Source organism: Sabethes cyaneus, chromosome 2, assembly GCF_943734655.1.
Source record: "Sabethes cyaneus chromosome 2, idSabCyanKW18_F2, whole genome shotgun sequence".
Lineage (NCBI taxonomy): Eukaryota > Metazoa > Arthropoda > Insecta > Diptera > Culicidae > Sabethes > Sabethes cyaneus.
In genome coordinates, this window is record NC_071354.1 from 244,876,804 (window position 1) to 244,896,599 (window position 19,796).

Sequence of the window (19,796 nt, forward strand, 5' to 3'; positions counted from 1 at the left end):
ATGAACCTCCACGTGAAGCTGGATGAAGATTGATGAACAGGTGAGTTATACACTGAACCAAAAATTGATGGCACATAAAGACTAAAAACAGCGAATTCGTTCGCAATCTGATTCCGTGGCAGAACTGTCTTGCATGCAGGGGATTTGTATAGTCTGGAAAGGTGATTATAATAGAACTACCCCTGGAAGGGGGTTGGGGGGGGAGTGGCTCTCAAACGAATGAAACAGAAATGTCTGCATAACTCCAGAACTAATCAAGCAAATGAAACCAAATTTGGCATGTGGAGGTTTTTAAAGGCAAGAAATGTTTCTACGGTGGTTCGCGGCCCCACCCCAACCTGGAGGATGTATTTCATCCGAGATTGTATTTTATCCGACATGTTCAAACTTGACCTATATCTTTGTCAGCCCAGATGAAGCATCAGCTTTTCAGCAATATATGGGAAACCATTACTTTTCCGATGGACTGAATACTCTGTAAGGTAATCCAGTATAATCAATATATATCCAGCTTTTTACGCGCTATAATGACGGACGCTATAAATTGTGTTCGTAATATGTGAACAATCTTTTTGACAACTCTGCATACATCAAAACTGGGCACTCTTCTCCTGTACGGCAGTGTTGCTCTTCCTTTCGTTTACGCAAAAGAAGGAAGGCAATAGTTTTGTTTACATTTCGCACAGTTTTGCTTTCCTTCTTTGACGTAAACGAAAGAAAGAGCACGGTAGTGTTGCAAGAGAAGAGTGTCAGATTTGATGTATGCAGAGCCCAAGTAACCAAGAGTTCGAATAATAGTGTCTAACAAGAGTTAAACAGCTTTATGTATATTGATCTATAACTTGCTAAGCAGCGTCACTTTTAAGTAATTAACCGAACTTTCAAGCTGTCTTGGGTTCACTGCATACAACGCTCCCAAGTAACCAAGAGTTCGAATAATGGTTTCTAACAAGGGTTAAACAGCTTTATGTATATCAATCTATAACTTGCTAAGCAGCGTCACTTTTAAGAAATTAACCGAACTTTCAAGCTGTCTTGGGTTCACTGCATAGAACGCTAAGCAGCTTCGAAATAAACTGTCAAAAACTAAGAAAAAACAAATTTAGCAGCACTTCTATGTTCTATTTTTATACTTCTACCTAACTTCTATATTTGTTGCATTTGCCTGCTGTTGGGTTTGAACCCGGGTGCTCCGCGTTGTAAATCTATACCGATCCACTGCGTCACCTTTGTCGTATACAAGCGATGTGAATTTTGCCAATGAGTTGTTAAGTAAAAGTTTGATTTGGAACTTGCAGCAGCTTTATGCAGCGCGAGTTAATTATAGAACATAAAGTTTGGAACCAGGCAATTAACTGTAGTAGTGAGATACCGACAGCATATGCTACACAACACAATAATGAAGAGCATTACATTCTAATTTATATTTGTAATTAGAAATGTGCGAGGATTAAATTTATTCAAGTGAAATAAAAATTAATCTCCAATAGTTTCAGGTTCTGCTGGTTTGATCACCAGAAATATAAACAAAAAAGCAACACGCAGAACTTGTTAGCAACTAAAGTTACTTCAGAACTTCATGTAGCATCCTAATAGCTTTGAAGTATCTATGAAGTACTCGCAGCACTTCTTAAAGCATTTAGTTCCACATATACTTGATATACACTACTAATCAGCGTGAAAGTTCCACGGAACTGAATCTGAACTAATTATGAACTTTCGAGTTCGCGTGTCAAGTAATATTCGAACTTTTGGTTGCTTGGGCTAAGCAGCTTTGAAGTAAACTGTCAAAAACTAAGAAAAAACAAATTTAGCCGCACTTCTATATGTTCTATTTTTATACTTCTACCTAATTTCTATATTCGTTGCATTTGCCTGCTGTTGGGTTTGAACCCGGGTGTTCCGCGTTGTAAACCTATCCCGATCCACTGCGTCACCTTTGTCGTATACAAGCGATGTGAATTTTGCCAATGAGTTGTTCTTAAGTAAAAGTTCGATTTAGAACTTGCAGCAGCTTTATGCAGCGCGAGTTAATTATAGAACATAAAGTTTGGAACCAGGCAATCAACTATAGTAGTGAGATACCGACAACATATGCTACACAACACAACACAATAATTAAGAGCATTGCCCAGGTAACCAATAAGCATTAAAATAAGCAGTAAATCAGTCGTTTATTAGCATCCCTGGCGTTTTATACTACAGGTTGTTGTTTATCAGCTTTTTGACTGCATAACTGTTGTAAATTGGCATCCACAATTCTATTTAAATTCTTCTTGTTGGTAACTAGCTGCAAATAAGCATTGTCAGCACTATAAGAGGGCTAGCAGTAAATTAGCCGCATATTTTGCCAAAATAGCATTTAAGTAGCATTTAAGGCAACTTAAATGCTTATTGGCTTGCTTTTAAATTGCATTGCAAATGCTTATTGGTTAGCTGGGTGCATTCTAATTTATATTTGTAATTAGAAATGTGCGAGCATTAAATTTATTCAAGTGAAATAAAAATAATTAATCTCAAATAGTTTTAGGTTCTGCTGGTTTGATCACCAAAAATATAAACAAAAAAGCAGCACGCAGAACTTGTTAGCAACTAAAGTTACTTCAGAACTTCATGTAGCATCCTAATAGCTTTGAAGTATCTATGAAATACTTACAGCACTTCTTAAAGCATTTAGTTCCACGTATACTTGATATACACTACTAATCAGCAAGAAAGTTCCAGGGAACTTAATCTGAACTAATTATGAACTTTCGAGTTCGCGTGTCAAGTAATATTCGAACTTTTGGTTGCTTGGGAGTTGTCAAAAAGACTGTTCGCATATTACGAACATAATTTATAGCGGCCACTATTATAGCGCGTAAAAAGCTGGATAGAATGCCAGTGTCGCTGCAGTGCGCGTGGTAAACATCACACATGTTCAGATAGTGTATTTACATTATATATGCAAATGTGTGTGTGCCTGAGATTCATCAAAAGGGGAATCTCTTTGTCAAATTTTGACAACCAGCTTAAAATTTTAAATATGGCTGCCAAGTAATGTGATTGGAAACTTCGCTTGCTTCAAATTTCTGAAAAAATCGGTGCAAAAGGGCGCAGTTGTGGGATTCTATTTATCCGGACGAAAAGAAAAAGAACGTTTAAAACCATTTCACTGGCATAAAAACACAGCGGAGAACGCACTGATGACAGCACCAACCAGCGCACAGATAAAGAATAGATAAATAATAATGAGCAACTTTGACAATGAAGTTCCCGATTCACAGACTTGATACAGATTGTTAGCATCATGTTTACCACAATGAGTCCTATAGAAAAACAGCGACACTGGCATTCTATATATATTGATTCTACTTGCGCACCCTATGACCTGGATTTTTTGATTTGACGAAAACAAACGTTTTGAAAACATGTCGAATATAGAAATACTCACAGTAAGAGATACGCGGAAACTAAAGCCAACGATGTGGCATCAGTGTACAAAAACGGCCAGCACTTGCTGCGGAGCAAAATGCTGTAGCAGTGTGACTTGATTATTTTCAACATAATTCGCTTCAGTTTTATTCACATCAATTTTGCACAATAGAGCGATATATATTTCAAATTAATCAGTGTAAAATGCATTGCAAAGCTTTATACACACTGTGTCCGAGTATAATATTCAAGGTGCGTGACAATAGCTTAAGTAGATTTCATAACTATTTCAATACTTGTTCAAACATTTAACAAATAGTATGCCAAAGCTGCTGAGCAAGAGGAAACATATTAACACAGACAAACAGACGGGACACTCGAGTTAATTCCATCGTCCAATCAAAAACCACTCATTTTTCAAAAAAGCATGTTTCGCAACATGGCCACACCGCGGCGCGCGGGTGTTGCTTCGAGTTTTCAGTATAAAACCATACAAATGTAAAAACCCTGCAGCATAAAACCCTGCATATGCAAGCTACTCCGCAACATGCAAAACAGAGGGTGCTAGTGTGCAAGCAAAATGTGTAGGACGATGGTTTTTAAAGGATTTTCTTCTATGTGTCTTGTCAGTTCGTCAGTGATATTAAGTTTTTTTGCTTTTTTTCAACTTGCCCGGTCAACTTAACCGTCAATTGTGTATGACACTTGATCAGTTTTTAATGTACGCATTCATACCAACGGGGTTCAGATTAAAAATATTCAGATTAAGGAAGGTCATTCCAGCGGGGGTACACGGTAGTTTCTACAAGCCACAATCCATAACACTTGTCCGTTCAATTATGTTCCTCTTCCACTGATCTGCAAAACTTAACTATGTTTACATTTTTACAGTCGAACAGCAAACAATCCTGGATGTTTCCATAGTAACTTCGTCAGGGTGAACTCGACGCTCCTCCAATGAATGTCAAAAGATTGTGCCCACTTGTGCTCAATCACCGCCATTATCGCTCGTGGAAAGCTGAATAAATTTTAGATCCTTTTTGAAATAGCAATACAATATCGATTATAATTATTAATTGAACTTAAGCGAGCTTACGCCGCATGACACAGCAAGATTTTCTGGTTTTTTACTACTTCCACTCACGTCAAACGTCTGTCTCCCGCTGTCAACGAGCTAAGGTGTATGACCAAGAGGTGCGGTAAGTCTGTGACGTAACACTCCCCTCCGGTATGCTGACCACGCCCTCGGTCCCAGCTTACTCTGCCTCGCGCCGAACGTCCAATACCGCCAGCTTGACACTGGGTCGCTCGTAAACGCCGTTGGATGTTTGCACGGTCGCTCTGCGTGTCTGGCCTGCATGGTTTAGTACTCCAATGATCTTTCCCTTTGGCCAGCAATTTCCAGGGTGGTCAGGGTCTGTGATGACAATATCCCCTTCCTGTAGAGGCTTGACCTTCTCGTACCACTTGGTACGCCGAGTTATTTCGGGTACCGTGTACCCCCGTTGGTACGACCTTCTTTAATCTGAACATTTTTAATCTGTACCCCGGTGGTATGAATGCGTTCACATTAAAAACCGATCAAGCGTCACACACAATTGACGTTAAAGTGGACCGGTAAATTGAAAAAAAGCAAATAATCTTAATGCGTTTCCTCTTGCTCAGGAGCTTTGGCAATATAGCTCATATCAAGGGGTCGGTCACTCAGCACAGCCGTTTTTATGTTAGGCGACTTGAAACAAACCGAACTGTGCCGATGTTGTACCGAAAGTGCCGAACTGCAAGATTGGTTAATTCGTTGTAATCTGATAGATCTGGCAACCGTGCGAGATGATTTTGACAACTGGCAGTGCTCCCATTTCATCTGTAACATTGAACCGGAGGTGTGTAAAGCCATATAAATGTTATTTTTATAGGGCTTTAGAGGTGTGCCGCTTGATATCTCTGGAGTGCCTGGGCACAATGTGCTGAGTGTCCGACCCCTTGGCTCATATGCAACTTATCTCTCTCCAGCACTCAAAATAGACCATTTTAGTCGAAACTGCCGAGCCAATTTCGTATTATACAAACCGAACCTTTAGAATTCGCGCATGTTTGAGATGTTTTCAAAACGTTTGTTTGTTATGTTATGTTTGTTTGTATGTTATCGCAATATTATGTCGAATTTGTTTATTCAATCCGGGTTGAAACTGGATGAATTTTATCTGTCAGATAGGAGCAAATGAACACAAAAAGTTCATCCAGTTCCAATCCGGATTGAATAAACAAATTCGACATTAAATAGAACGAGTGAGAGTTATTTTTTACTGCATAGGAAAATCAACCCTCACTCGGTTTGTTTACGCTTGCGACATTCGCCCTCTTGTTAATTCTATCTTCATTTAATCGTGTGTAACAAAAGCTAGGGGTTTCCAGTAAGGCGTATAAGTGTGTAGTAATCAGAGATTACTTTTGTAATCATTTACGAATTAATTAGGTAATCAATGGTAATCAGTAGAGTAATCAATGATAATCTTAAGTAATCATTGGTAATCATGATTAATTTATAGTAATCACAAGAGATTGATTACTGGTAATCAGAGGTAATCAGTAAAGTAATCAAAAGTAACTTTTTTCGAAGGCGCGTAGTAATCGTTGCTGTTGGAAACCCCTTGAACAAAAGGATGGTCGCGGTGTTCATCGTGTTCGTGGTGTTCATTAATTCATTCGAGTGAAGGATTCGAGAAACTGACAGTTTCTTCAGTGTGTTCGTTCAGTCGGTCAGAGCCGTCAGAGCCGTCACTCCGTGCCGTCAGACTCATCATCAGAGCAATAAAATAATATCGGAAATTTCAGCATCCACGAAATCAACTCTTTCTCAATCAGGCGCGATAAAACGTAATTTTCAATATATCTCACGATGATGAGAGGTAAGATACGGTTCCGCAAAGCTACGGTCAGTTGGTAATACCCAAACTATTTGCAGATAAACAAAAATCCGAGGATGATACAAACAAACCGACTACAAAGGCAGCACTTTCCAGCGGCGGTCCAGACCCGACCGGTCCAATCGTGCGGAAAGGATCACTAATGTGCTTTCGTACCAACAAGTTTACGGAAATTCTCAACAAGGATACCGTAAGTTTATGTTTAGTAAGGTTTTTATTTGTCTTGTCTTAAGATAAAGTAATGTTTGCAGTTTGGACGCTGTCGATATGTGTCGGTGTTTCAGAAATGTAATCGCGTTGGCGAAGGAACGTACGGAATCGTTTGTGAGTATCGCCCTTAATGCGTTATTTTTTACCGGTCCTTATTGAAATCCATTTCTTGTTTCCAGTTCGTGCAAAGGACACGAAAACCAACGAGATTGTAGCCCTCAAAAAGGTGCGGATCGATCAGCAAATTTTCAAAGATGGCTTCCCTATCAGTGGCTTGCGCGAGATTCAAATTTTGAAAAACTGTAACCACGATAATGTGGTTAAGCTGAAGGAAGTTGTCGTGGGAAACAGCTTGGAAAGCATTTTCTTAGTCATGGAGTTTTGCGAACAGGACCTGGCTTCGCTGTTGGATAATATGGAATCTCCGTTTTCCGAGTCGCAAGTGAAGTGTATCATAATTCAGCTGCTGAAAGGGTTGAAATATTTGCACTCTAATTTCATTATTCATCGAGATCTCAAAGTTTCCAACTTGCTTCTTACCGATAAAGGTTGCCTGAAGATCGCAGACTTTGGATTGGCCCGTTACATAAGCGATTCAGGCAAACCAATGACGCCCGGCTTAGTGACACTTTGGTACCGGTCTCCAGAATTGCTGTTTGGAGCGAAGGAACAAACGACTGCCGTCGATATGTGGGCTACCGGATGCATTTTAGGTGAATTGCTGTCTCATAAACCGCTTATGCCTGGTGTCAGCGAAATATCCCAGATAGAGTTGATTATCGATCTGCTGGGAACACCCTCGGAAGCTATTTGGCCCGATTTTCCTAAATTGCCATCCGTTCAGAACTTCACATTGAAGGCTCAACCGTACAATAACCTGAAGCCAAAGTTCCCTTGGCTGTCTTCGGCGGGTTTACGATTGCTTAACTTTCTCTTCATGTATGATCCAAGCAAAAGGGCCACAGCCGAGGAGTGTCTGCAGAGCAGTTACTTCAAGGAAGCCCCCCTACCGTGCGATCCGAAGCTGATGCCAACCTTTCCACACCATCGGGACTTGAAAAATGCTCCTAAGGAAACCGTCGAAACTCAGCCGGCCGCCAATTCCAAAACAACAATCATTGATCAAACTTCCATCCCTGCGATATCGGACATACTGGGCTCTCTAGTTAAGAAGAGGAAACTGGAATGATTGTCACATGTGCCAGTTCAAATAAAACAATAAAAGATGTATTTGTTTGGTTTATTTTCCTATTACCGATGGTATAACTAAGGGTTTAATCATAAAAGCAAGTTGGGTTCAAGTCGCTTACAAATATTCGCGATCCATCGGTGTGGTTTTGGCTTTCTTGTCGCGAGCCCGCGGGAACCAGCGGTGCTTAGTTGTATGGGTAACCCTAGCCAGTTCACTGCGTACGAACTCCGGGTGCTTGGCTTTGAGGGTACTGGCGCCGACCGCTACCAGATCGTCGCGAACAAGCGATGCTGTTGACTGCACTTCCACCGGGCTTAGCGGTCGCGAGTATTCGTAGGGAAACTGCGGTTTCGGATGCCAAGCCAGAAAACATTTACCGCCCGCGACGGGGGTAACTTTTTGCACCAACGACTGCGGGTTTCCTTGGGCTACCTGAACATTTTTATACTTTTTAAGGGTTACAAAGTGATTCCAACGGCGAATAAACTTTTGGCTGAACGACATGATGTAAGAAACGACGTGTGGAAAAGGTAAACACTGAAAAAATGAAAATAATTTTGACATTAACATTGACAGTTCTACAAGCCGCTGTAACAAATACAAGCCGCTGCGAACAAAAAGTTCGATACGCTCGTTCTTGTGTTTTGAAAAAATCACAAAAGTTAAACGTCATCAGCATTAAAGACAATTGGAAAATTACAATGTTTTACAAGTTTTAACTACTAAAAATGTCGAATAACTCTACTGAAAAGGAAGAATCCTCCACTTTCGACTGCAAGGATATAGAAAGTAATGGTAAGTTGGCAATTTCTAGCTGATAAACGTATTTTTGTTTAATAATCGATTTGCACGGCGCTCGCTAGAGTTCTTCCGTGCGTTTCTCACCGATCAGCCGGAAGCCCGGGCCGACCTGGCGGTTACGATGACCATCGCGGAACAGATAGCCAGACTGTCGGACGGTATGGAGCAGATTTCGACCAGAATACAGACGCAAGTGCGCGACCAGTACGGTACGTTGCTATCGCAGGCGAATCATGCCGGCCATCTGAACGCCTCGATCGGTTCCATTTCGGAGCAGATCGAAGCCCTGCGCGACGGAGCCGATCGTCTTAAAAAGCTGATAAATGGCCCCTACGAGCAGCTGGAAACGCAAACCAAAATACTTGGTCGACTACACGAAACATCGCATTTACTTCGTCAGAGCAGCCGATTTTTGCAGATTTACAAAGGATTGGAGAAAGCCGCTAAGCTGCCAGATCAGGCTAGCATCGTGTACGAGCTGGAGTGTCTGATGGAAGATGTAGAGCTGGGTAAATTGGATTTTTTGAAGGAAGAAATTGCCAATGTTGCTGTCGTAAAAGCGCGCCTCCTGCAGGTGGCTAATCGTGATTTGTTCGACAGTATTGAGAATGCTAAAGAAGATGAAACCAAGGAATGCTTACTGATTTGTTTGAACATGAAAACCTTGGACAAATGTTTGAATAACATACTGGAAACGTATCAACGGTACATAAACGGTAAGTTTGCTTCCCTGAGCTGACTTTTAGAATTGCAGTTTTTATTAAACCACGCTTTTTTAGATTCAATCAGAGAATGCTATACGGCATCGGACGTTGCTAAAAGTGGTAAAACCAGCTCAGCCAGCGGTTCAAGTAAGGACAAAATGGAACGTTCTCAACCCAAGGGGCCCGGTAAAGCCCCTGCTCTGACCAGTTCGGCAAATTTCCGCAGCAAGCTGTGGCAAGCCTTGGAGTGGTTGTTTTTGGACGAATTCAACAGCTATTGCCAGCAAATTTCCTTCCTCCAGCGTTGTTTGCTCGAACTGCCTATAACGGAAGAATTCACGGGCGCGGCCAAAACGATTAGCAAACAATTCTGGGATCAGCTTCAGAACCAATTGATCGATTCTTTCGCTAGCGCACAGCCCCACGTGCAGCAGGCCCTTCAGCAGGGTCTTCCCAAGCTACTGTCGGTGGCCCGGGGTCTGGAACGTAACATGGACAATGCTTTCGTCTTCGACGAAAATGTTTTCGTTTCATTGGAAGCTGGCTATTTGGAGAAATGTGCAAACAACCTAAAGGCGGTTCTGATTGACATTGATTTCCCCAATCAGGAAGTCATTGATTCCCTAGTGCGCGCCGCCTCAAACGAACTAAATGCGGCAATAGTGGATGATCGACTAACAACGTTGGTTACCGGCGTGATTTGCGTATCCAGTAAGGACCTCTGGAACCGCATTGAGCGAAACGTGAAATTGGGAGGCGATACACAGCAAGTCTTAGGTAAGCTCAACCTTCAAATTCAAATCTGTCATGAAAAAAACTGTGCGTGTTTTTTAGATAATCCAAACGCTGCTCAATCGCAAAACATTACGCTGGCCAATGTGGTTCACTATCACCATCAAGCCGTTACACGGTTGATTCAGATTTTGGGAGCAAAATTCTCCAGCTCGGAATCGGCCGTCAAGCTGAGGCAAAGCCTCAGCGAAGGCCGAACCATCACGCTGGCTATCATCCAACAATTGATTGCCTCGATCCATTCGGCCGTGAACATAATTCTACTGAGCATGCATCGTGAGCCTGGCTTAAATACGACCACAATTTCAACGGCCGGTCCTTCGTTCTACATGAAAGAGTTGCACGATTTTCTGCACCGTTCGTGGAATTGCCATATTGTGCCCTTTGCCGATAAGTCTATAGTGGAAGAGTGCGGGCAAAATTTGGCTGTCCGCTGCGTTGAGTTGTTCGTTCAGAATGCAGCAATCGTTCGTCCAATCTCGCATGCCGGCCGGCAGAGGCTTCGATCGGATTCGCACCATCTAGAGGTGGCATTGAAACCAGTTGTTCCGGACCTAACGGTGCTAGGTAAAAGTCTCCGTCTGCTGAGGGCGATGTCCTCGTTGCTTGTGGTATCCGCTGAAGAGTTGGTAAAGCAAACCTCCGAAAGAGGGGGAAGTGTACCGGCGTACATTGTACTCTTTATGCTTTTTGGATACGCGGGACCTGAGCTGGCGAGTCCGCACATAACTGCTGGTTGGTCGAATGAAAAGCTTATCCAATGGTTGGAATCACATTCGTCCGATTCGGACCGATTGGAGTTGATTACGGGTGCACTTCAACGGTACCGGGCTGTCGTGCGACAGAAGAATATTACCCAGTACGACGTTGTTTACCCGTTACTGACAAGTTATCTGGAAGGCGCCATCAAGGGATTCAATGGCGAGGAGACTGGATGAATGTAAGTAATTTACTGAAATCATTGACAGTTAATAATATTAATATATGCTCTAGGCTCTAAAACCTATTGTAGCATCTATAGATGCTTTTTTATTTGAGAGAAATCATTATTATTCGTTCCCATACAGGAGGGTACGAAGTATAATTTAAATTTTAACAGCAGAATACTGATACTGTTGTTCCCGCTTCTTCCCTCTTTGTAACTTCGAAAATATATCACTGATTACTATTTGATCTTCTTCCATTTTGAGGAACGGTAAACGTTGTTCGTGTTGGCCTTTAACTCTGAACCCGGAGACCCCACAGTGGTACTATTCCTAGCTCTTCATGGTCGGGGTCCTGTTCTGAAGGCCACCTTTCTTAGATTTTTTAGGTGAGAGCGCAATTTGTGATTCTGGAAGTTCCTGAGTCATTCCGTTTACCTAACAATCGTCTGTATAAATAATAGGGAGAGAACTGTAAGATAAGGTATGGGCCCAGTAAGTGAAGTGAGGTTAGGTTAGGGGCCTCTATGACAAAAATCAATGGCATGAGGTTACTGGACTTTGCCGAAGCTACAGGTATGAATATCGTAGAAGAATAAAGTGAAAAATGCAAACTCAAGCAGATTGTCAAAAGTCGGAAGCCAAACATCAAATCAACAAAAATCAATCAATAAAAATTTCAAAACAAAAACAGAAAAAGCAGTCGTAAAGAACCGAAAACAAATTCAAGCTCCCGAATGAGTCTAAGACAATAAGAAACGCTAAAAAGAAGTGCCAAAAAAACGAGCTAAACGAGACTCAAAGACCCAAAAGACGACCATAAAGACTGTCTCATTGACCTTCGGGCATACAAAACAAAACAAAATTAAAATAAAAGTTGAATAAAGATTCAACGAAAGACTAAAAGAAAGAATCAACGGAAGCGTTCAAAAAGAGTGAAAAAAATCAAGGCGAGAGTCAAATCAAGAATGAAACAGATTTATAGTGTAGCAGAAATAGTATGCGCACGAATTAACGCTTACAGTAGTAACTTGTCAGAGCTCAGATTTAGCTTCAAAAGAAAGATTCAGGTAAGAAGAAACACCAAAAAATTGAAAATTGAAAATGGAAAATTGAAATTTGAAAATTGAAAATTGAAAATTGAAAATTGAAAATTGAAAATTGAAAACTGAACGAAAGACGAAAGACGGAAACAAACGGTCGACAAAACGGTCGACAGGGGCGAACTGGGAGCCAAAGGGCCCACCGGGCCTTTGAGATTAGGGGTCCCAGTTTGCAATATTCTCATGATAGTAAATTAACACAAAAAACGACATCTACTCAAAAGACGTCATCGTTACAAGGACAGTAAATCGAATGAATATGGGCTCTATTTTGTAAGTCATGTCGTGTAACTCGACTCGACTCAGGCACTGTCGAGTGTCGAGTATCGGGAGAACGGGCAGCATAGCGGCTCGATGCTCGAAACAAAACCAACTCAGTCGTTATTAGGACCGAGTTACCAGCTTTTAGCGTGTGCGTCATATTAGCGGTTCACGGAACATTAGTTTGGACGCATTTTTCTTCAACCCAACCTTCGTTACTTTGAGTTTTAGTTTGTTCAGCCACCACCACAGATGCTGTTCTATCGACAATATCCATTTCATTGGGAAAGCAGACGAACTTGCTAGATTTGCTAAAAATTGTGCCTGTGTGTTGCTTCTTTCATAACATCCTGTAACGGCATGTTGAACAGCCCACATGAGGGATCATCACGTTGATAAAGTTCCCTGCGAGGTTAGAATGGCCATGATTTTACGGTCGATGGTATCATACGCAACTTTGAAATCAATGAAATAATTGTGCGTTGAATTCTGTATTCATGGACTTTTTGGAGGATCTGCCGCAGCGTGAATATTTAATTTGATTTGCGTGATAAATGATAGGATGTCAATAGTTCAATATATATATAAGTAGCTTACTGCGTCTACACGTCAGAACAGAACAGTTCATAGTGCAGGCGATTCCCGTGCCGAGTTATACCTATCCCTGGGATTAAACTCTTCGATTCTCCTATAAGAATCCTGCTTCTATAAGCAAAGTAGTCTGTGCGAATCCTCTGTAGAATTTCTTCACACGATTCCAATTTCCAATGCCCGACACTCTGCCCGAATCATTTTGGTTGGTCCTGGTAGAGCTGCGGAAAAAAGAACCCACCGTCTAAAAACGCCAGTACGAAGAGCACGTGCTCGCCAGTCCAGACGAGAGGTTCGCCAGCAACGACACACGGAGTTTCTACAAAACGGTCAGGTGCAAGAAGTTTGCCATGCCTGTGATGTGCAATGATAGTGCTGGCAACCTGCTTACTGACAAAACGACGGTAGCAGCCAGGTGGAAGAGTATTTCCACACGCTGTTCAATAGAGAAGTAAACACGAAGATCAGCAGGTACAGGATAAGAATTTTGAGCGACGGCCAAACTGTGGAGCCACCAACACAGGAGGAGGTCAAAAGAGCAATCAGTGAGCTGAAAAACGTTAAGGTTGCTGTAAAGGATGGTATCCTGGCTGAACTTCTAAAAACGGGGAGCGAGGAGCTGTACGAAACAATTCGCCACCTCATTGTCAAGAACAGAATATGGGAGGAAAATAAATATCGGAGGAGTGGTTGATTGGCCTCATTTCCCAATTTTAAAAACGGACATCGACGTTAGAGTAAAAACTATCGAGGCATTACGTTGCTCAATTTTGCCTGAAAGGTGCTCTCCCTATTCTGTGATTTAGACTGAGTCCGTTAGCTGAGTTGTTCGTCGGCGAATATCAAGCTGGTTTTCATGAGGGTCCCTTCACGATGGATCAGATATTTACCTGCGTCTAGTAACTGACGAGTTCCGGGAGTACAACTTGCAGACTCATCATATTTTTTATGGATTTCAAGGCGGCATACGATTCAGTCAAACGAAATGAGCTGTGACAGTTAACGCTAGGACATGGTTTTCCCACAGAACTAGTTACGTTGATTCGTGTGACGCTGGATGAGTAAAAATTATAAGTCAGAATAGCAGATGAGACCTCGCGTGCTTTTTGATTTTGCGGATGACGTCGATATCACCGAAATCAAAAGTAGAGCAGCGAAAGAAGCCTTTAGGTCATTTATTGAGAAATTGGGACTTACCATTAACACCGCCAAAACGAAGTCCATGACGTGGAAATCCAAATGGTGTTGGTGTCGAAGAGGAACTGAATATATTTTGGTATGCTCGTGACATGTGACAACGATGTAAGTCGCAAAATAAAACGACTGCAGCTGCGAATTGGCCTTTACACAGGCATTACGTTTTGTAGCTGAAGTCCCGTAGCTTGCAAATTCGCATAAAACTGACGCTCTAGAGAACACTGATCCTCTCGGTGGCCCTTAACGAACATGAATCATGGACGCTAAAAGAAGCTGATCGACGAATGCTTGGGGTTTTAGCAAAATCCAAAATGGAGTGTAGTTAAGAATGCAAATATGCTGTTATAATGAAGATAGTACAGTGTGGCGCTGGGCTGGTCACTCATCTAGAATGCCCGACGAAATAGTAGCCAAAATTATTTTAAGCAGGAAATCAAGAAGAGGCCGTAGACTTCGGAGTAGACATCGCACTGATAGATGTGCGCTATTGAGGATGATGCACGTTCAGCTGGTGTTCGAGGGGTTTGAAGAAAGGTAGCCCAGGATTGACTCGAAGACCATAATTCATTCGGCGCAGGATCGATAACGGACCCTCGCCACTGAAGTAAATTGAGTATGGAGCTTAAGCCGACAGTTCAATATTTATAAGTACCGTCATCCGGGGCGAGATTGTGCCAAAAAAGCATATATTTTTGTTCTTTAGCTCAGAATACACACAATTTAGGAACTAAGTTGGTTTCAAACCTGTCAATATATACTAAATTGTTCAATTAACAACTACCGTAGAGATGGTTTAGTTACAATGAAACCTAATTGTACTGGAAGTGCATGAACTTTGGCAAAATCTCCCCCCTTCTAGGGGGTGACATTGTGCCAAAAACATAAAGGTAGGCTAAAAACCTAAACAGTGAACATTAGCATGTTTATAAACAATACACATAAATATCAGTATAAAGTAGTTCATATGGGGCCGTCCATGAACTAAGTTGACTATGAGGGACAGGGGGTCGTCCAAAAACAACGCGTCATACAAAAAGTATGAACGAAAATAACCCGCAGAGGTTTGAAATAACTAAAAATGAATTCGTAGTCAATGGACAGCATTTATATAGCCAGTAGCGTTTCTAGAGTTAACCAGGACGAGATATATAAAGGGGTGTATCCTAAGGGAGCATACCTATTTGATAATTTAACAAAAGTAACCATTGCTTCGTTCGAGAACCCGCGGCCGCAGAACACGTGGCCTATAACACCCCCCTCCCCCCTCCCTAAAACTGGCAGTTTATACACGGTATAATATATTCGTCTTATATTAGAGTGTTTATTCAAAGTATCTGAAATTTCCAGAGAAAAAGTAAAAATTTGTTTAAATTATTTAGCAGACCTATGATGCTGTTTGCTCCAAAATGGATAATGCAATCTAATCTGTCAAAATATTGTGCTCAATAGTAAAGAATGTGAGTGTACTGGTGTATACTGACGTATTTTTGTTGTGTATGTGAAGTCCACAAATTGGATCGATCATTATGGCTTGGCACAATCTCACCCCCGTGAAGCTCGAAAAGTACAAAGTTACGAAAAATATTATTTTCGTAATCAAAACTTATCCAACGCATAATAACCTTTTAATTGTAAATGATTAGTTTATATACCTTCAAAGTATCAAGTTGATGCGATTTCTTGTTTGGGTTGGTTTATGCGGGACATTGCTTACAAGCGTTATTTCCGAGTATTTTTGATCGCAAACTTTGAAACCCAGTTTAGGCTAAATAGTTTGCTACTATTATCTGTGTTCCATTCTAAGTTATGAATAAATAACATGCTCATCATCATTTTGAATTTAGGTCACCAGTTTCTATAGATATAATAAATTTTCACAAATAAACATTTTTGGTTTTTGGCACAATCTCACCTCCGTGGCACAATGTCACCGCGGATGGCGGTATTTATTTATTTATAGACCCTTTAATCAAAAAAATAGGTGCGTCAAGAGAAAATGAAAGATTTTAAGCCTCGAAATTAAATAAAAGGAGAAAACTTATCTAATTTAATTCTACTATGTATATTTTATTCATACTCTTTTATTCATATAACAAACAATCTATTTTTAATTGTTGGTTGTTGTTCTACCATTTTTTGTCGGCGTTTTTTCATCGTATTTTTGCCTATTTGTCATCACTTTTTCGTCCTCTTGCCATTATCTTGTCGTCTTTTCGCGGTCTTTTTACCGTCACGTATTTTCGTTCTCTGTCTGTTGTTTTCTAACGCCTTCTTATGGCAGTTTGGTTCTGTATTCTTTTTCATTTTTAGTTATGCTTTTTTGTCTTTAATTTAGTAACTTTTCTTTACGCCTTTTCGCCGTATTTTTATCATCTCTCTAGCATATTTGTTGGTTTTTGCTGTGCTTTTTTTTGTTATTTTTGTTGCTGGTTTGGTGTCTTTTAATCGTGTTTTCATCATCTTTACATCGTTTCTTTGTCTCTTTTCCCCGATTTGTTGTAATACTTTTCTTCGTTTATGGGGTTTTTGATCGGTTTCCATTTTTTTAAATGGGTTTGTCGGTTTCCGTTTTTTTAAGTGGGCTTTTCGCCAGTTTGTGATAACCTTTTCGTTATGTTTCCGTCGCCTTTTTACTGTTTTTACCGCCTTTTTGTTATTCTCTCGTCGTCTTATTGTTGTCTTTTCTTCATATTCGTCGTCCTTTGCCACGTCGTAGTTTTATTGAATTTTCATTGTATTTTCGTCATTTGTTCGTTTTGTTTCTTGTTGCTTTTTCTGTGGTTTTTGCCGTTTTTATTGCTGTTTTAGCGTCTTTTCGTCGTTATTTTGCCATCTTTTCTTCGTTTTCTATCATGGTATTTTTGTTGTGTTTTCTGAAGGCTTACATATCTAACAGTTTTTAATTATCACGTAGAAGAAGCAAAGCTAATTTTAATGCAATTAAGTCAAGGGTTCCAGCTATTATGTGAAGGGGCCTTAAGGGCCCCTTCGATCCTAAAACACCCGCGCGGAAGGAAAAATTTAAGAAATAATAACAAGCGGATTAACCTGTTCCACCGACCTTAGCCGGCCGGTGGTCAAGTCAGAGAACTCCCCGTATATTTTTCGTAACATTGGTTTTGTTGCTTAAGTCTAATGAGGGGAAAATCCTCTCTTATTCTTAATTTTTCTCTGTGACACTAATGTCAACCTACTCTAACGTGTATTGATTATCGCGCCGCGTCTGAGTGCCATCGCCCTTCACTTTCACTCAGGTGTTCATCCGGTCGCTCGAATTTGCGACGAAAGAGAACCCTGATAAATAATTTGAGTCAGGTGAGAAGTCTTTTGGCTTAACTCTCACGCTGCGTAATGTAACTCTTAGATGCCCAAGAGGCTAGCGACTTGGTTGCGATTGCGCAACAGCATGTCAATATTTCGTCAGCCACAAAGGTGCGCTAAATCAGCACTTTTGATGGCTTATGTTTGATTTCTGTTTCCACAACGCGAAAGGCTTGCGTTTCTTGGAAATGTTGTTCAAAATAAATTAAGTAAATTAAGCCGGGCGTTGACCATCCTATTTTGGGTTCAACACCACTTGCTGGCGTGGTATGAAAATGTAATGGAATGCGATTGAATATGGCCCGATTTGACCCAGGATTTCGTCCTTCGGATCCAGGCAGGATTAGTATAAGGGAGAGTAGCGAGCAGGGTCGCTATAAAGATCAACCTTATTCGCTTGACAGCAGTGCAGTTATGTCGAATTACAGAAATCTTGTTGGAATTGTTGATATATGCTAAGAAACAGAAACGAAAACATTTTACTTTTCTCCCGTACTCCAACCGGGAAAATCAGTATTAGCCAAGCGCTTAGCCAAATCGGAAGCCCGAGTCAAAGCCTGAGAGTCAAGAATATCATGCCATCAACCCATATAATGGTGAAAAATTATATCTGCCGTCAAAGCGTAAATTGCAAGTTCGTATTGACAGCAGCGCAACGTAAATTATCCTTTTTTAATTCACTACGCATTAGAATAGTGACGTGCAGTTCTTGTTCTTCCGTGGACTAAAAGCTGATTTTAATCGAAACTAATAAGAAAGATACAGCTAAACATCCGCTATCAGCGAAGCTGGATGCTGCAGAGTAGTCACCGAAAATTGATCAGCAGATCGATGGATGAAAGGTGAGGTTTGTTCCATCCACGCCGCCTACAAGGTGTCCTTTCAGACCTCGTTACGTCGTCTATTCCCAATAGCATGATATTTCGCAGGATAGGCTTTATGGGGGTCCGTGCCACTATGGACCAAATTTTCTCACCCACAGAAATGTTGGGAGGACAACCCCAGCCAGCACCAATTCGTATATAAAAGTACAAAAATTATCGTAAATATCTCCTAATAAACTCGAAATCGTAACTAATGCTTAATAAAGTGCGCCCAAGTTGGTTTTCTGTCGTATATGATGACAGTAACTGACACACATACGATATTACGCACAGAATCTTATAGCAGCACGGAGCGAGCCGAGCTTAATCGGATATTATCGTATATAATTTCTTATAGAGCTGAAACGCGTATATTTATTCCTCATCACGTATATCGCCTCCAAAATAGTACGAATATGCCCGTTTTATCGCGACAAATACGATTTATTAGCATGTATATATGTACGTAATGCTGATTTTTTATTTTTTTTATACATATAAAAACGCTAGCTGGGACGTGCTTATGCATCATAGTTTCGTGGATTTCAGGGCAGCATACGATACAGTCGAGCTCAAATAGCTATTGCAGATAATGCACGAGAACGGTTTTCCGGATAAACTGGCCAAAGCTGATCAAAGAAGCAACGGATGTGCTACGTGCGTGTTTCAGCGATGCTCTCAAGTTCTTTCGCGTCGCGCGGAGTGTTACGGCAAGGTAATGGACTGTCCTGTATGTTATTCAACATCGCTATTAAAGGTGTGATTCGAAGAGCAACAGCATCCAAACAGGTACGATTTTGTCGCTGCTGTGACGTAGGGTATACGCTTCCTTGCAGTGATCGAGCGATATTTGGCGATATATAGACTGAAAGTGGAGAGCGGCGGAGGCGTATGAATCACGAGTTATAGGCACTGTTTGGAGAGATTCCCATCGTACATCTGACAAGAGCCGCACGACAGCACGATGAAAACGGTTCTCTTCAACAACCGCACCGGTATGGCACCATGAATGAAGACTCTCAACGTGCAAGACTAGCTCAAAAACGACTTGGCGACTTGAATAAAGACGATTGTTTGAAACAGGACGAGCACGAGCTGGCGACGTGATCTTCGCACACAGAAGTATTGGGCAGTTTTACAGTAGCCATGCTCAATGAGAGGTTAGAATCAGAATACCAACGCGTTCACCTGTTACGAGCGTTGGGTAAAATAAACTGTGACGTCAGTGGAAGGAGCGATCCCAAGAGATTAAAGAATTACCTCACAAGGCACGATAAGAAAGCATCTAAAAAACGATTAACGAAGTCAGGAACCGGATTTGATTTTGCCAACTCCTGTTCTATGCAACGGCGAACAGAGGAAGCTGATTACCGAAAGGTCGGAGACGTTTGAAACATTCACGCAAAATCGGGTGAGAGTTATTTTTTGCTGGACTCACCCGGTTTGTTTACGCTTGCGACATTCGCTTTTTTGTTAATTGTATCTTCTTATATCTAC

At 41.2% G+C, this 19,796-nt stretch overlaps 3 protein-coding genes across 3 annotated transcripts; 2 read left to right on the plus strand and 1 right to left on the minus strand.

The window, feature by feature from the left end:
* Window positions 1-6,209: 6,209 nt before the first annotated feature.
* Window positions 6,210-7,750, plus strand: LOC128738394 (cyclin-dependent kinase 10). Its single transcript, XM_053833480.1, has 4 exons — window positions 6,210-6,323; window positions 6,380-6,531; window positions 6,593-6,665; window positions 6,731-7,750. Exons 1-4 carry the CDS (start codon window positions 6,314-6,316, stop codon window positions 7,738-7,740), a joined length of 1,245 nt encoding a protein of 414 aa, XP_053689455.1. The 5' UTR covers window positions 6,210-6,313; the 3' UTR covers window positions 7,741-7,750.
* Window positions 7,751-7,790: 40 nt separating this feature from the next.
* Window positions 7,791-8,267, minus strand: LOC128737775 (39S ribosomal protein L42, mitochondrial). Its single transcript, XM_053832481.1, has one exon. It carries the CDS (start codon window positions 8,245-8,247, stop codon window positions 7,858-7,860), a length of 390 nt encoding a protein of 129 aa, XP_053688456.1. The 5' UTR covers window positions 8,248-8,267; the 3' UTR covers window positions 7,791-7,857.
* A 138-nt stretch (window positions 8,268-8,405) lies between these two features.
* LOC128734833 (conserved oligomeric Golgi complex subunit 5) lies at window positions 8,406-11,029 on the plus strand. The gene is made up of 4 exons (XM_053829198.1): window positions 8,406-8,538; window positions 8,607-9,260; window positions 9,324-10,025; window positions 10,083-11,029. Exons 1-4 carry the CDS (start codon window positions 8,472-8,474, stop codon window positions 10,976-10,978), a joined length of 2,319 nt encoding a protein of 772 aa, XP_053685173.1. The 5' UTR covers window positions 8,406-8,471; the 3' UTR covers window positions 10,979-11,029.
* Window positions 11,030-19,796: the final 8,767 nt, after the last annotated feature.

Excerpts from the sequence above, each read along its gene's own strand:
- LOC128738394 (XM_053833480.1), top strand. Across the intron at positions 6,532-6,592 it reads AAATTCTCAACAAGGATACC|TTTGGACGCTGTCGATATGT; the intron begins GTAAGTTTATGT and ends TAATGTTTGCAG. Across the intron at positions 6,666-6,730 it reads AGGAACGTACGGAATCGTTT|TTCGTGCAAAGGACACGAAA; the intron begins GTGAGTATCGCC and ends TCTTGTTTCCAG.
- LOC128737775 (XM_053832481.1), bottom strand. The coding sequence starts at position 8,247 with ATGTCGTTCAGCCAAAAGTTTATTCGCCGTTGGAATCACTTTGTAACC.
- LOC128734833 (XM_053829198.1), top strand. The coding sequence starts at position 8,472 with ATGTCGAATAACTCTACTGAAAAGGAAGAATCCTCCACTTTCGACTGC. Across the intron at positions 8,539-8,606 it reads CAAGGATATAGAAAGTAATG|AGTTCTTCCGTGCGTTTCTC; the intron begins GTAAGTTGGCAA and ends GGCGCTCGCTAG. Across the intron at positions 9,261-9,323 it reads GTATCAACGGTACATAAACG|ATTCAATCAGAGAATGCTAT; the intron begins GTAAGTTTGCTT and ends ACGCTTTTTTAG.